Consider the following 13,264-nt stretch of genomic DNA (forward strand, 5'->3'; position numbering starts at 1 on the left):
AATTTTGTAATAAAATTTTTCTATTATTTGACAATGAAATTTATCGAAGAGAAGAATTGTATTTGTATATTATGGATACTAACCTACGACACTCAAGTTAAAAGCCTGACTGATTTTCGATTCAGTTGAGACTTGACATTCGTATGTTCCGCTATCTCGAACTTGTGGTGAACTAATCCTTAAAGTCCATTCGTCAGACCCATCTCGGTGTAATGATTGGAAACGTTGATCATTTGTATACGTTAAGATTCCTACGGTAAGAATATGCAAGTCTCGTTTCCTGATCCATGAAACCTGCAACGAAACACAAAAATGTTTAAGTAAATAGCTTCACGAAAAATTGATAATATATAAAGAATAGATTTTATTATATTCAAAAAATTGACAGTTTGTCACAAAATTGTATATTTTATATATATTTTCAATTTATATTTTTATACTTTTAATTTGTATTTCTTCGTCATATTTTATTGATCGAAAATTTATAAATTAAGTTTATAAAATATAAAGTTTAATCATAACATTATATCAATTTATAATATAATTATAATATTATTTCTGAAATTTTCAGTTGTAACATAATGTAAAACGTACGGAGATATGATAAAATATTTTGATTACTCATGGAAATATATAAATTTTTCGATTAAAATTTCAATTTATTAATAATATTTTCAAATTAAGAATTAATATTTTAATATTTTTTAACATATTTTATTCTTTTTAATTTTTTCATTCAAGAAAATACTATCAATGAAAAAAATAAAGTTAGCAATTCATTTAAAGTTTTTATTTTTATTTTTATTATGATTTACAAATATCAAAGAAGTGTCAAAGGAATAATTAGAGAAAAATGAATAAATAAATTGTTTGTGAGTAAGATATATAAATATAACTATAAATCCATATAATCTTTTACTATTGCGCTCGAATAATTTTACAAAAACGGACTGAGTATTTATTGGATAAAGCGGACGGAACGGAAACAGAATTTATGATCGTACGCTTTGGTAAATCCAGCGCAGAATTATCGAGAAAATCTTCCCCCGATTCGATACGCTTTGTTCACCGAATTTTATATTACATTCAATCGCGTGTAATCGCCGCAAACGAAAAAAAAACAAATGAAAAAGAAAAAAGTTAAACTAGTAGAATTGGAATGAATAAAAGAAAAAGAAAGATGAAAATAGAGAAAGGAGAAGGAATCAATTTTCGAATAACTCTCGATGCGAAAATATTTAACTGATCTGTAATAATCTTCGTTTACAGTTCTCAATCTTCTATCGAATTCAATTATCCACGGCTGGAAATTTTAAGCTTGTAATTTTTCACAACAGAAAATTTCAGTTTAATTTAAAAATAATATTATTGAAATATTATTTTCTCAATTTTGAAGAATTTAAAATATGTAAATGCTGAAGAAAATTTTAAGCAATTTTTTCGTACATATATAATCGGTAATCAACCTTAGTTTATGGGCATAATATTTTTTTATATTATATATTATTAATATATGTTGTAATTTTGGTATAAGATTTTGTTTTCTATCTAATCTATATCGATTCATTAAAACTTATCATGTTCTAAATCATTTGAATAAATTGTTATCGGTTGAACTACACAAGAAAACAATTGCGAAATTTCCTAGAAGCATTAAACGTATGTCATATTTATCTCTTACCGGATTCCTAGTTTATCTTTATATGATAAATTATAACATTACGAAATCAAAAATAAAAGATTTTACTATTTACTAATTTATTAATTTATTTATTTCAATTAAAGATTTAAATTTTTTTTAATTTCAAAAGTAAACTTTAATTGTTCAATCGATATTTCTATACAGCAACTTTGATATTTGTTTTAACTTTTGCAATTAATTTTTTAAAAATGTTCCACAAATACATATATATATAAACAATATATAATAATATATAATAATAAAGCATGCTAAGCAACTTTCTGATTTTTCGTTATTTAAAATTTACAATGACTGGTTCATAAAGTTTCTTTTTATTTTTACTATTATTTGAGGTTTTATGAACGTTTAATTTGCAAAAAAAATTTTTAACAATAGAAAAGACATTACCATATACTTTGAATATATTGAAAAATAGAAACAAAAAAAAAATATTAAAAAATTTCTTTGTTAGGAAAATGGTAAAAATATTTTAATATTAATATTTTAAATGTATGAATATACATATATTGCTCATCTTACATACATTTTTTATTCATATTTTATCTGAAATGGATCAAGTTTATAAAATTACCCATTTTGTCTCATATTTTTACATAAACATATTTTTATTAAAAAAAATTCAATTTTGATTTTTTTCTGTAATTGTTAAGGGATACTTTATATATTTTATTATGTATATAAAATTTAGATATATTATTCTAATATTGTTAATTTCAAAACATTAAAAATCATAAGATGTGATATAATTTTAAATTATATGCATAAGAAAATACATGTTCAAAATATAATGTTGTCCTTAGTAATACATATATTTTAAGTTCATTGAAATCGATGGTGAGATAGTTTTCCGACAAGTTCATCCAATTTAACTTTCGTCAAATATAATTGGAATATACTAGAATCCTCGGAAATAGGTGGCTTATCAGAGAAACGTTTCTTCGTGTTGAAATGGTGTTGAAAACAAAATTAATATCTCCTGTCCTTACAGGAAATTACTTGTAGTAAGACGGGATTTGCCTATTAAATGCCGGTTGAAAAAAATGCAGAAATATTGCGCATTTTTCTACGATTTGCATGTTTTGTTCTAATAAATAAGATGCAATATATTTTCTTTAAGTATAAAATTATTTTTCTTTTCTTATTTTTTCATTAAAATTTGTTTCGAATAAAATTAAATGAATTTCTTCTGTTTATTATTTTTAAGATACAATTGTAGGAAACATTTAAAATTTTCTTTTATATAAATTATATAACATAGATTTTATATAAGATAATCCGTAAGTAGCCTAAAAATAATTATTTTATATTTATTATTTCAGTTATGATAATATAAAAAAATATTTATATACAATATAAATAGTACCACAAAATGAATGCTCTATAAAAAATATTTTTCTTCCATTTTAAAAGTAAACTTTATTTCTATCGGAAACATTATTCGGAAAAATTTTTGCAATTTATTGCAATAATCAATAAATAATATATAAATTGTAAAACTATTTAAAATGATCTTTCTCAAATTATTCAATATATAAAAAATCGTGATGACTATTACACAACATATTCTATACATTTATTTAATTTAAATATTTTATTAACTTCAATATTTTCTGTATTTTTGCAATAAAATAATTTTAAAATAAAATAAAATAAAATTTAAAATAAAATAAAAAATATAAGTGAATAAAAAATAACATGTATAAAAATGAAAATTAAATTTGAAAATTAAATAAGTTTTCCATTAAGATAGAATAATGAAAAAAGTTAAATTTTAACATGAATTATATCATATAGATCATCAGAATAATGAAAACGAATAAAAGAGAAATTGAAAACATAATATTTTAATTCATAGAAAACGAAATCATTTTAGTTATTAAAACTTTTAGTTGTTAAAAGTTGTACATATTTTAAACTTATTAACTGATATGAATCAGAATTGCTGTACTTTACTATACAACTTTATAATTTGAGATGAAACACCTTTATACAGATATGCTTTGTTTACTATAAAACTTTATAATCTCAGATAAAATAGCTTTAGATGCATCGATATGGAATAACAACGTAAGTATATACTAAAATATTTATAGAACTTTTAAAAAGTTAATTCTAGAGATCAAAAGAAATACAAAAAATTCATATATCTATAAATTCTATATAAATCGATTGCTTTTATTAAGAGATTGTTATAAATAATCTAAATTTGCATTAGAAATGAAACAATAATATAATGAGAAGTCTATTTCTATCTTTATCGCCCCTATTACCTCCGTCTCACTTCATTTAATACAGAAATAATTAAATTGCTTAATAAAACATATGATATCATAAACTAAATTTATTTTCAAAAAATAATAATATTGAAATATAATATTTATTTTTTATTATAAATATTAAGAGTAAATACTATACCGAGAAAAATACTAAGTTACTCAAAAATATTAAAAAATATTTATAAATCTCGAGAGTAACGTAACGTTTTAAAGAAAAGATTTTAGATATAAAAGTTTCACAAAGTTTCAAGTGGAAATAAAACTATCCTAATTTTTTATTTACGTTTTGACATTTTTATGCTTATTTAAAATCTTTTTTTTTTTTAAATAAACATCTACATTTTTACAATTTTCACAAATTTTTATTTTATGAAAAAGGAATAGGAAAATTATATATTTAGTTTTTTTTAGTAGATGTTATTTTAAAACGATATTTAATGAAATAAATGCTTTTTTCCAAATTTTACTATCATCAAAGACAATATTTATATTATATTTGTGCATGTCTATCTCTTTAATCTATGATTCAACTATCAATTTATTATAATTTGTATAGGTTTTTAATAATCATTCTCATTATAGTAAATTGGTTATTTGTTAAATTGTATTGCTTTATTTTATATAATATCATATAAATTTTATAAACATATTAGAAGAAATTAGCAAAATACTAAATTGTTATCAATTTAAAAATTTTATTGAAAAAAGTATTGAATCTTTCAAAACCAAAGAGATAGCAATTAAATACAATTATTCAAACACTAACGTATGTTTAACTTTAATGATCTATATCATTGTTAATTATACAAAAAATAAATTCAAACTATTTCTTTTGATAAAATATTTATTATACTTTATAAATGAGCGATTTCATTATTTAACTTGATATAATAAAATATGTATTAATTAATTAAATCATTATTTTTCGCCTCACAAAAATATTTAGATATATATAATATAAATAATAAAATAGCAATTTTTTTATTAAAAATTATTTTTTATTAATTATTTATTCGTATGTGTCTTGAACAACATTAAAAGAATTCAATAAGCTTGCCAGCTTCATTAAGCACACTAAATAATAATATTTTATAAAAAAATTTTAAATTATTTAAAAAATATGTGTTATTGTATTGTTTATTAATTATTAATAAGTTTTATCCAATCATGATGAATATATAAGTAAATGTGACTTAAATAATAAAAAAAAAAAATATGTTGTAATGAAAAGAATCTTAAATATTAATTTGCATTAAATGAAATGAAATTTAAAAAAAATTTAATTATTTAAAATAAGAGAAATGAAGAAATTAAAATATTCTAGTAAATTTTTTTTTCTTACAATATTTGTAATTTCAGAAATGAAAGCGCAACTAGTAATAACTATTTAATAAGTTACTTTTATTTTATATAATATAGTTATTTTTTTAGAAATTTTAAATGTTATATTTTTATAATATTAATATTTTATAAGTGATATTTAAAAATGGAATTATTGAAATTATTTGAATATATATGCGAATTTTTATCAATTAAAATTAGAATTTTTGAATTATATAAATATTCTTATAACGTAAGAAATCTATACAGAATACGGAAACTTTTTGAAGCCACTAAACTAACATATATGTATACGTTTACATTGCTGATTCGATTATTGTACATTTGCCAATTCGCGGTGTATTATTTATTATGTTTTAATTTGTGTGTGAATCTGAAGCTTTATCTATCTTTATAGTCAAGTTTTTTAATAACTCATGTTTTCTCTTTTATTAAGCATTTAGAACATTTTTTTCTTTGAAAAAATTAAATATTCGAAAATAAAAACTGAACTAAATCAGTTTTGATCAATTAAAATATGGAAAAAATTCAAATTTTATTTGTAAAAATTATCAAATGATCAAATTTTTGATAATATTGAAATTTATAATGTAGTATTTGCGATTTACAGACACAAAAAAAAAAGAATTGTAATTGAAAAATTAAATAATAGTTAAAACTAAATATAATAAGTATGCTATTCTAAACTAAAATAAGTATGCTATTCGAATGTTATGTTTTAAATAAAATTATTATTGTATTTCTTTTTTCTTTCAGATCTGCAGAGATAAATATAAAACGATGCTTGAAATTACAAACATAATAATGGATATAAAGTATGATATTAGTATTACTATTAATATAATTTTAATTATTATAATTTCTATTATTCAAAGATTGTTTTTTGTTTATTTTCATTGAATACCCATACTCTCTACGAATAAATAATATGTTACAATAGTGTGATATTTCTGCAAAATGTCTCAGCTCTAATGAGTTGGAGTCATATTTTTGCAAAAATCATCTATTACCACTCATAAAAGTTTTTGACCAGTTCATCCATTATACATATTTTATCTGTCGCAATGAGTTTATAACAAAAAAAATAAAAAAGTAAAAATCGCATATTCACTGTCATGGATGTATATGTATAAGAGAAATTTTATATAAAACTAATAATTTTTTTTTCTAAAAATAAGAAAAAGTAAATTATTTTTTTGACTCCTTTCACTTAATTTTTCATTTTAATGATAAAATGAATTTATTTAGGAAGAAATTAAAATAAAGTAGTCGAAATTGAGAAAAACCATTAAACTGTATAATTATTGAAATAAATATTAAATAAATTAAAATTTATTTTACTTATACTATATTACTTTTTTTTAACGTTTTTACTTAGAAAAAGTTTAAAAAAGAGGAGTTTCAAATTTTTTTAATCGAAATCAATATTAAAATTTATTTTACTTAATACCATATTACTTTTTTCTAACATTTTTACTTAAAAAAAGTTTAAAAAAGAAGAGTTTTAAATTTTTTGAATTTTTATATGTTTTTTAAAATAAATTGAAATTAAATATTTACTGTACATTCAAAAAGTTTTATTTTAACATGAAACAAATATATTTTCAAATTCTAATATTCTCACGTAATGTTCATGCTATTAGATTTTCACCTCCCATTAAAATTGATATTCGCGTCATTAACAGTTGAAATACGAATCTTCATTGGTTGAATACAATCCATCAAACACGTGTTCATTTACGTTTACAATTTTGAAAAGCATTGGCATGGCACAGTATATCAAAATATCAAAAAAAATGTATTTTTCGCGATTTTTTTCGGAAACATAAAAATTAAGAACAATATAATGTAAATTATATAATAATATAAGTTAAACATTTAATCGAAAAAAATATATTATATTTATAAAAAAAATTATTATATGATGTTCTTCGAAAATTAGATCTACGTCATGTAGAAAAGAAATATAATATTGCTTAAAAGATTTATCATAAATTGATTATTTTAAGTAATTTATCATAAGTTAAGGTAAGAAAAAAAAAGAGTATTTTTTCTTCAAAATTCAATTTAAAAAATTTTTTTTACATTACATCTAATAACATCTTTTTTATAATATCTCAGAAATTTTAAATTAAAATGATTTGATTCAATTTTAAAGAAGTTATTTCATTTTAAAAGTATATATATATATATACTTTGTAGATGTACTCACTATTTTTATTTTATGTTGAGAAAATATCGAAAATCGATCTCTCTCATGATTCTTCCGGATATAGTCTGACCATATTAAGTCGGAAGAGAAATACTACTTTATCTTATACGATTTAAACAACATTAATATTCACAGTTTTTCAATATAGTTTTCAAGATGTTCACAGAATTCTATATTCTTAGATGACTTTATATCAACGAAATTGTTAAATATAATTTTATCAATTTCAAAAACTAATACAATAATAATGATGAGAAAAGACAATAAACAAGCTTATCATCATTCTGAATAATTCAAAGTATATTAGAGTGCAAAAGGGTAAACAAAATACAAAACGATAAAAAAAAAAACTTTTTTCAATTTCAAATCAATACAGGAAATATTAAGAAATATGGAAAATAGTTAAAATAATATTCAAAGTCAAAGAATAAAAGTCCATTTATTTTTACAAAAAAAAAATTAAAAGAGTAAATCAAAAATAAATTCATGAAATGCGGAAAAAACTAACCTCGAAAAACAATAATTGGATAAAATGTGTCAGCTGCACTCGTTGATTCCATAATGAATATTCGAAATACTAAAATATTTGCCATTTATAATTTATAGAAAATTATTTATTATATTTTAAAATTATTTATTATTAAAAAATTATTTATTATATTTTAAAATTATTTATTATTAAAAAATTATTTATTATATTTTAATTTATGATATTTCTTATTTATCATTATACACTTTCTATTATACACTTTTATATCTTTTTTCTTAAGGTACTATCAGGGATCAGATGCAACATTTATATTTTTATTAAAAAAAAATATTTAAATATAATTAATATGCTAATATTTATCATAATATTATAATTTATATAATATGTATTTTAAATTATTTGGATAATATTTATATTGTCAAAAATTATATTTTTCATTATTTTGATTATTTTTTCAAAAAAATGAATTCGATTTTTTCCAAATTTGCCCTAGTATCAAGAAAATAGAGATTGTATTTTCTATATCGCAAAATGAAATAATAAAATATTTTTGACTAATAAAAATACTTTTGTAAAATTTAATATTTTAATTTAAATGATTTAAATCATTTTTTGAACTTATATTAAATTCATATTTTGCTATGTTTCTTTTTGTAAATAATGTACTAATATAAAAAATAAATATTTAAGTTCAATTTGTATTAAATTATAAAAAAAAGAATTACAAGAATTTCATGTTTCTATTATCTCTAAAATTAGTCTCACAAACATGATCGTTTATGCATGAAAATTTCATATGATCAGTTAAGGATAATAATATAATAAATTCGACAAATAAGAAATTTCAATTGATTGTAAAAGACAATTAAATATTTATGCTCTTTTTTCAAATTATGGAGAAAAAGTTTTCTCATATTTTATCCACAGACATCTTATAATGGAAAGTATTTTCGAAGATAAGTGCATGGGTCAACGTCGAGTAGTAACATTACTCGTTATCGATGTTATTCATGCATCACCGCATGACGCACAGGAACCCGTCAGAATCCAATCACCGATCGTAATCGACGATAAATCAGATTTCCCTTCACTTCGGCCCCACTTCAGCTATCGTACCGCGTGTACGGTTCTCTATCTACGAGAAACAGGCGTTTATATTCGCAAGAGTAAAACCAACTTGGCAACACTACGTTCACTGTTGTTTGTCGCAACAACTACATACCTTTTGTTATTTCAAACGATATTCAAAAGCCACTGAAATATCAATGAAAATGAAAACATTCAAAGATCGCTTTTCTTCGAAAGATTATTATTAAATTACCAGTTATTTTTACAAAACATGTCTAATAAATACACATACACATATATACTCTAATAATTAAAAGATATGATATGTAAAAATGAATTTATTGATAATTTCAAATGAAATGTTTTTAAAATAAAATAAATTGGTTTTGAAATTATATATAAGATATTATATTTTGTACAATAATTTAATAAATACATAATTTATTTTTTATCTTGTCCATTTTTGTGTGTTTAATAAAAAAGTAAGAATAAATAAACTTTATCAATTTGGATAATTTTTAAATATGTAATTATGCAAAGGATAAAATTTTAAACATTTTTTTTATTTATATAAGAATCACTCAGCTATAATTTTCTAGATATTCGCAAAAAGATATTACTATTATTATATAAAATTTTTCACATACATATACATATACATTCATAATAATATATATATTATATATTAAATATAATTTGTGTAATTATAGCAATCTTTTCCCCAAATATCTCGAAAATCAGCTTATATATTTTATAGATTTTGAACAATTTTTTCTCAGATATAATTACATGAGAAAAATATCATATGAGTATAAATTGTTTAAAATCTCGTTCATTCTCTAAAATATATCAAAAAAATGTAATATAAGCGAAGTATATCATTTTTAATAAAATTAATAAAAATTTATTTCATTTGATTATATTTGAAAATAATTATATTTATATTTTTTATTTTTAAAAAATATTTTAAAATATTTATGTTAAATATATTTTTTTTAAATATTTATATTTATATAAATTATATACTGACCAATTGGTTTTAAGCATATTTTCTTATATTTATTAATAAAATAAGTTTCAAATATTATAGAATTGATTATATTATTTATATAATTATATAATAATTTAAATATTTGAAAAATAAAAGAGGAAAAGTAATAATTAATAGTAACAGAATAGTTAATAGTAATAGTTAAAATAACAGAAATGCATAAATAAATACATTATAAATACATTATCAAAATATTTTATTTTCTAAAAATAAAGCATTTTCAAAAAAAAATATTACAAAAATTTCATTCTTTCAATAAAGAAATACTATTATTCTATTTATTTATTATTTATTAGATATTTTTAAGTATTTCAAAGTTAATTTTTATCTAATCTCTTCTATATATATATATTTTTTTTTTTAATTCTTATGGGGAAGAAAAAAAAGATATTGTATTTAAAACTTTCTTAAATATTTTAAACTTCATTTTAAAAAGAATTTAATGAAATAAATTTTTTTTTAGTTTTAGCTTTTAGTTTCAAAATAAAGAATAGAAAATGAAATAATATGTTCAGACATTGAACAGATGATGTCCAGACATGAACAGACATGACTCAGGATAATGCTGCAAGAACAATGCCATTTTTGAGAGAAAATTTTGATAACTATATGCTTCGTACATTTAGAAACAATTCGGCGTGACTGGAGTGGTCAATGATCTTGGGATTTGAGACGACACTTTCAGCCATGCCAATCTTAATGGCAATCAGCATCATCTTGAAAAAAATTACTGAAAACACATATGAAACAACTTCTGTGAATGGCTTGGCCCCTCGAATTCATTCTAGGGAGCTTTCTTTAGATTGGGGATGTCACTTAATCAGAAAGCTGGTTCAGTATCATTGGACATTTGTGTATCCCACTGAAGATCCACAAGCTCATGAGATGAACATGGAGGGGGCTTCAGAGGATACCAGTCTTGGAGAGAACCTTTAAAACTTACGAGAACTTCAAGAAATTCAAAGCACCAGAACTACAAAAGCACTAGAAACAACAAGAATTAACAGAACTACAAAAAAGCATTAGAAACAAGAACTTTCAGAACTCTTTGAACTTAGAAAGAAGTTTTTTCCAAACTTGTAACTTCGAACCTTAGTCATAACATAGACCATCATTGACATATGGTCTTTGCTTTTGATCATTTTGCTAATCCGAACTTGTAACTTCGAACTTTAGTGTAGACCGTCATTGGCATATGGCGACTTTGCCTTTGGTCGTCTTGCTAATCGAACTTGTCACAGCAAATTTCGTAATAATTATTTTTATTATTATATTATTATATTCCATAGCTCCAGGAATAGATTGGAACTAACGCAATATAAATAAATTTTTTTTAATTTTTTAATGATCCTATAATTAAAAAAACAATAATAATTCCATTTTATTATCCTATTTTCTTTTTTACAAAAATAATCATACATATCTTTACATAAATTTAATCATCATAACATATTTTCAAAATCTTTATTTTATAATAAATAATATAATTTGTTTTAAAATTTGTTGAAATTATTTTTTATTTTTTCCAAAGTTTCTTTTTTAACATTTCTGTATTTATTAATATTTTATTTTTTAACAAATAATGTGATTTTTCGATTTAATTATTTTATTGAAAAAAGAAATTTATATTCAATCTTTAAAAAATATATATGAATTTTTAATTTTCCCTCCAACTCTCATATGTTTACTTCTATACTTCTAAATTTTTATCTTTTGTTTAATTTTTTTCCTTATGAATTTTATTTTTATATTATGAGCTCTTGTTTTTATGAATAATCAACATTTATTTATTTTTTATTTTATATAGATTTTCTATATATATGAAAAAAATGAATTCTACTATATATTCCATTTTATATTACATTGCTATTATATTACATCTATTTGGAGCAACTAGGCCAACTTCTCAACATAGACTCCAAAAAGTATTGCAATTAATTTATCTTATTATAAGTATCATAATTCACATGATTGTCGACATTTATCTACAAATCATTGCATTTCGAAACGATAGCAGCATTATAATTACTTAGCAATTTTATATATATTTTATTATAGAATTATTCATTATGTCTGAATGTATAGACCAGATATTAACATAATTGACTTGAAGAAAAATCAACTATCAACTTAATACTGTTCAAAGTTGAATATTAACCGGTTGAAAAAAAAATTAATTAAAAAAAATTTCGAATAAAGTTATTTTAATTACTTTAATTAATTACTTACTAAAATACTTGAATAACATTTATTCGTATTATAACTGTATATTATAATTCACTCTTCATATAATCTTGGCTATTTGGCACATATATTCGCGATTATTTAATGTTTATAATAATAAATTATTAAAATAATTTATTGAAGTAACTTTATTTTTAACTTCAACTATTAAATTTTGCCTATCTATTTTTGGTATATACAAGCTAAAACTGACAAACTACACGTTAACATTGATATATATACGAGCACTTTATTTCAATGTGTAGAGATATACTTTCAAACAAAGTAATAACATATCCTATGACATTTAATGTTTCTTAAAATCTATGTAATTTATTCAAATTTTAAATGTAATTTATTTTTTTTTAATAATAAAAGTATAAGCGCTTTAATAATAAAAGTATAAAAATATTAATATTTTTTTTTTATAAATTTTATTTGTTTAAGTGGAAAATAAATAAAGTAATAATATGTCTGAAAAAACAGATTAACAAGTCTTTTTTTATTTAAAAATAAACAAAATTTTTGAATCTAGATATAAAAATTGCCTATACATTAAAAAATAAATGAATAAAAAATATTGATTTTTGAATTGAGACTATATTTACGAGACATAATATTAAATCATCAAAAAAAATAATTTTTTTCAATATTTCTGTCAACTCCAGTAATACTTTTCTTGCAAAGTTAAATTTGATTTATTGTCAGGACTTTCTTTGCCAAGATATATCACTTTAAAGTTATTCCATTTTTAATATATCCGAATAAAAACTAGAAAAGTATTTGCTTTGATGTTTGAAAAATCATAAATCTATATTTTCAGTTTATTAATCTTCTTGAAAAAAATGAAATAGAATTTTCATAAAAATTTATCATCAGTAGAAAATTAAAAATGGAATAA

General features: G+C 20.4%; 1 protein-coding gene across 1 annotated transcript in view; it reads right to left on the bottom strand.

The window, feature by feature from the left end:
* The window catches only part of LOC100869743 (protein amalgam), a 301,201-nt gene that overhangs the window by 86,133 nt on the left and 201,804 nt on the right, over nucleotides 1–13,264 (bottom strand). The window contains exon 4 of the mRNA XM_086910211.1: nucleotides 84–294. Within this exon, the coding sequence (XP_086766337.1) occupies nucleotides 84–294 (211 nt within the window). The remainder of the gene's footprint in view (nucleotides 1–83; nucleotides 295–13,264) is intronic.

This window comes from Apis florea, unplaced genomic scaffold, assembly GCF_048593485.1.
Source record: "Apis florea isolate Af1SG1 unplaced genomic scaffold, ASM4859348v1 contig_3170_pilon, whole genome shotgun sequence".
Classification (NCBI taxonomy): Eukaryota; Metazoa; Arthropoda; class Insecta; order Hymenoptera; family Apidae; genus Apis; species Apis florea.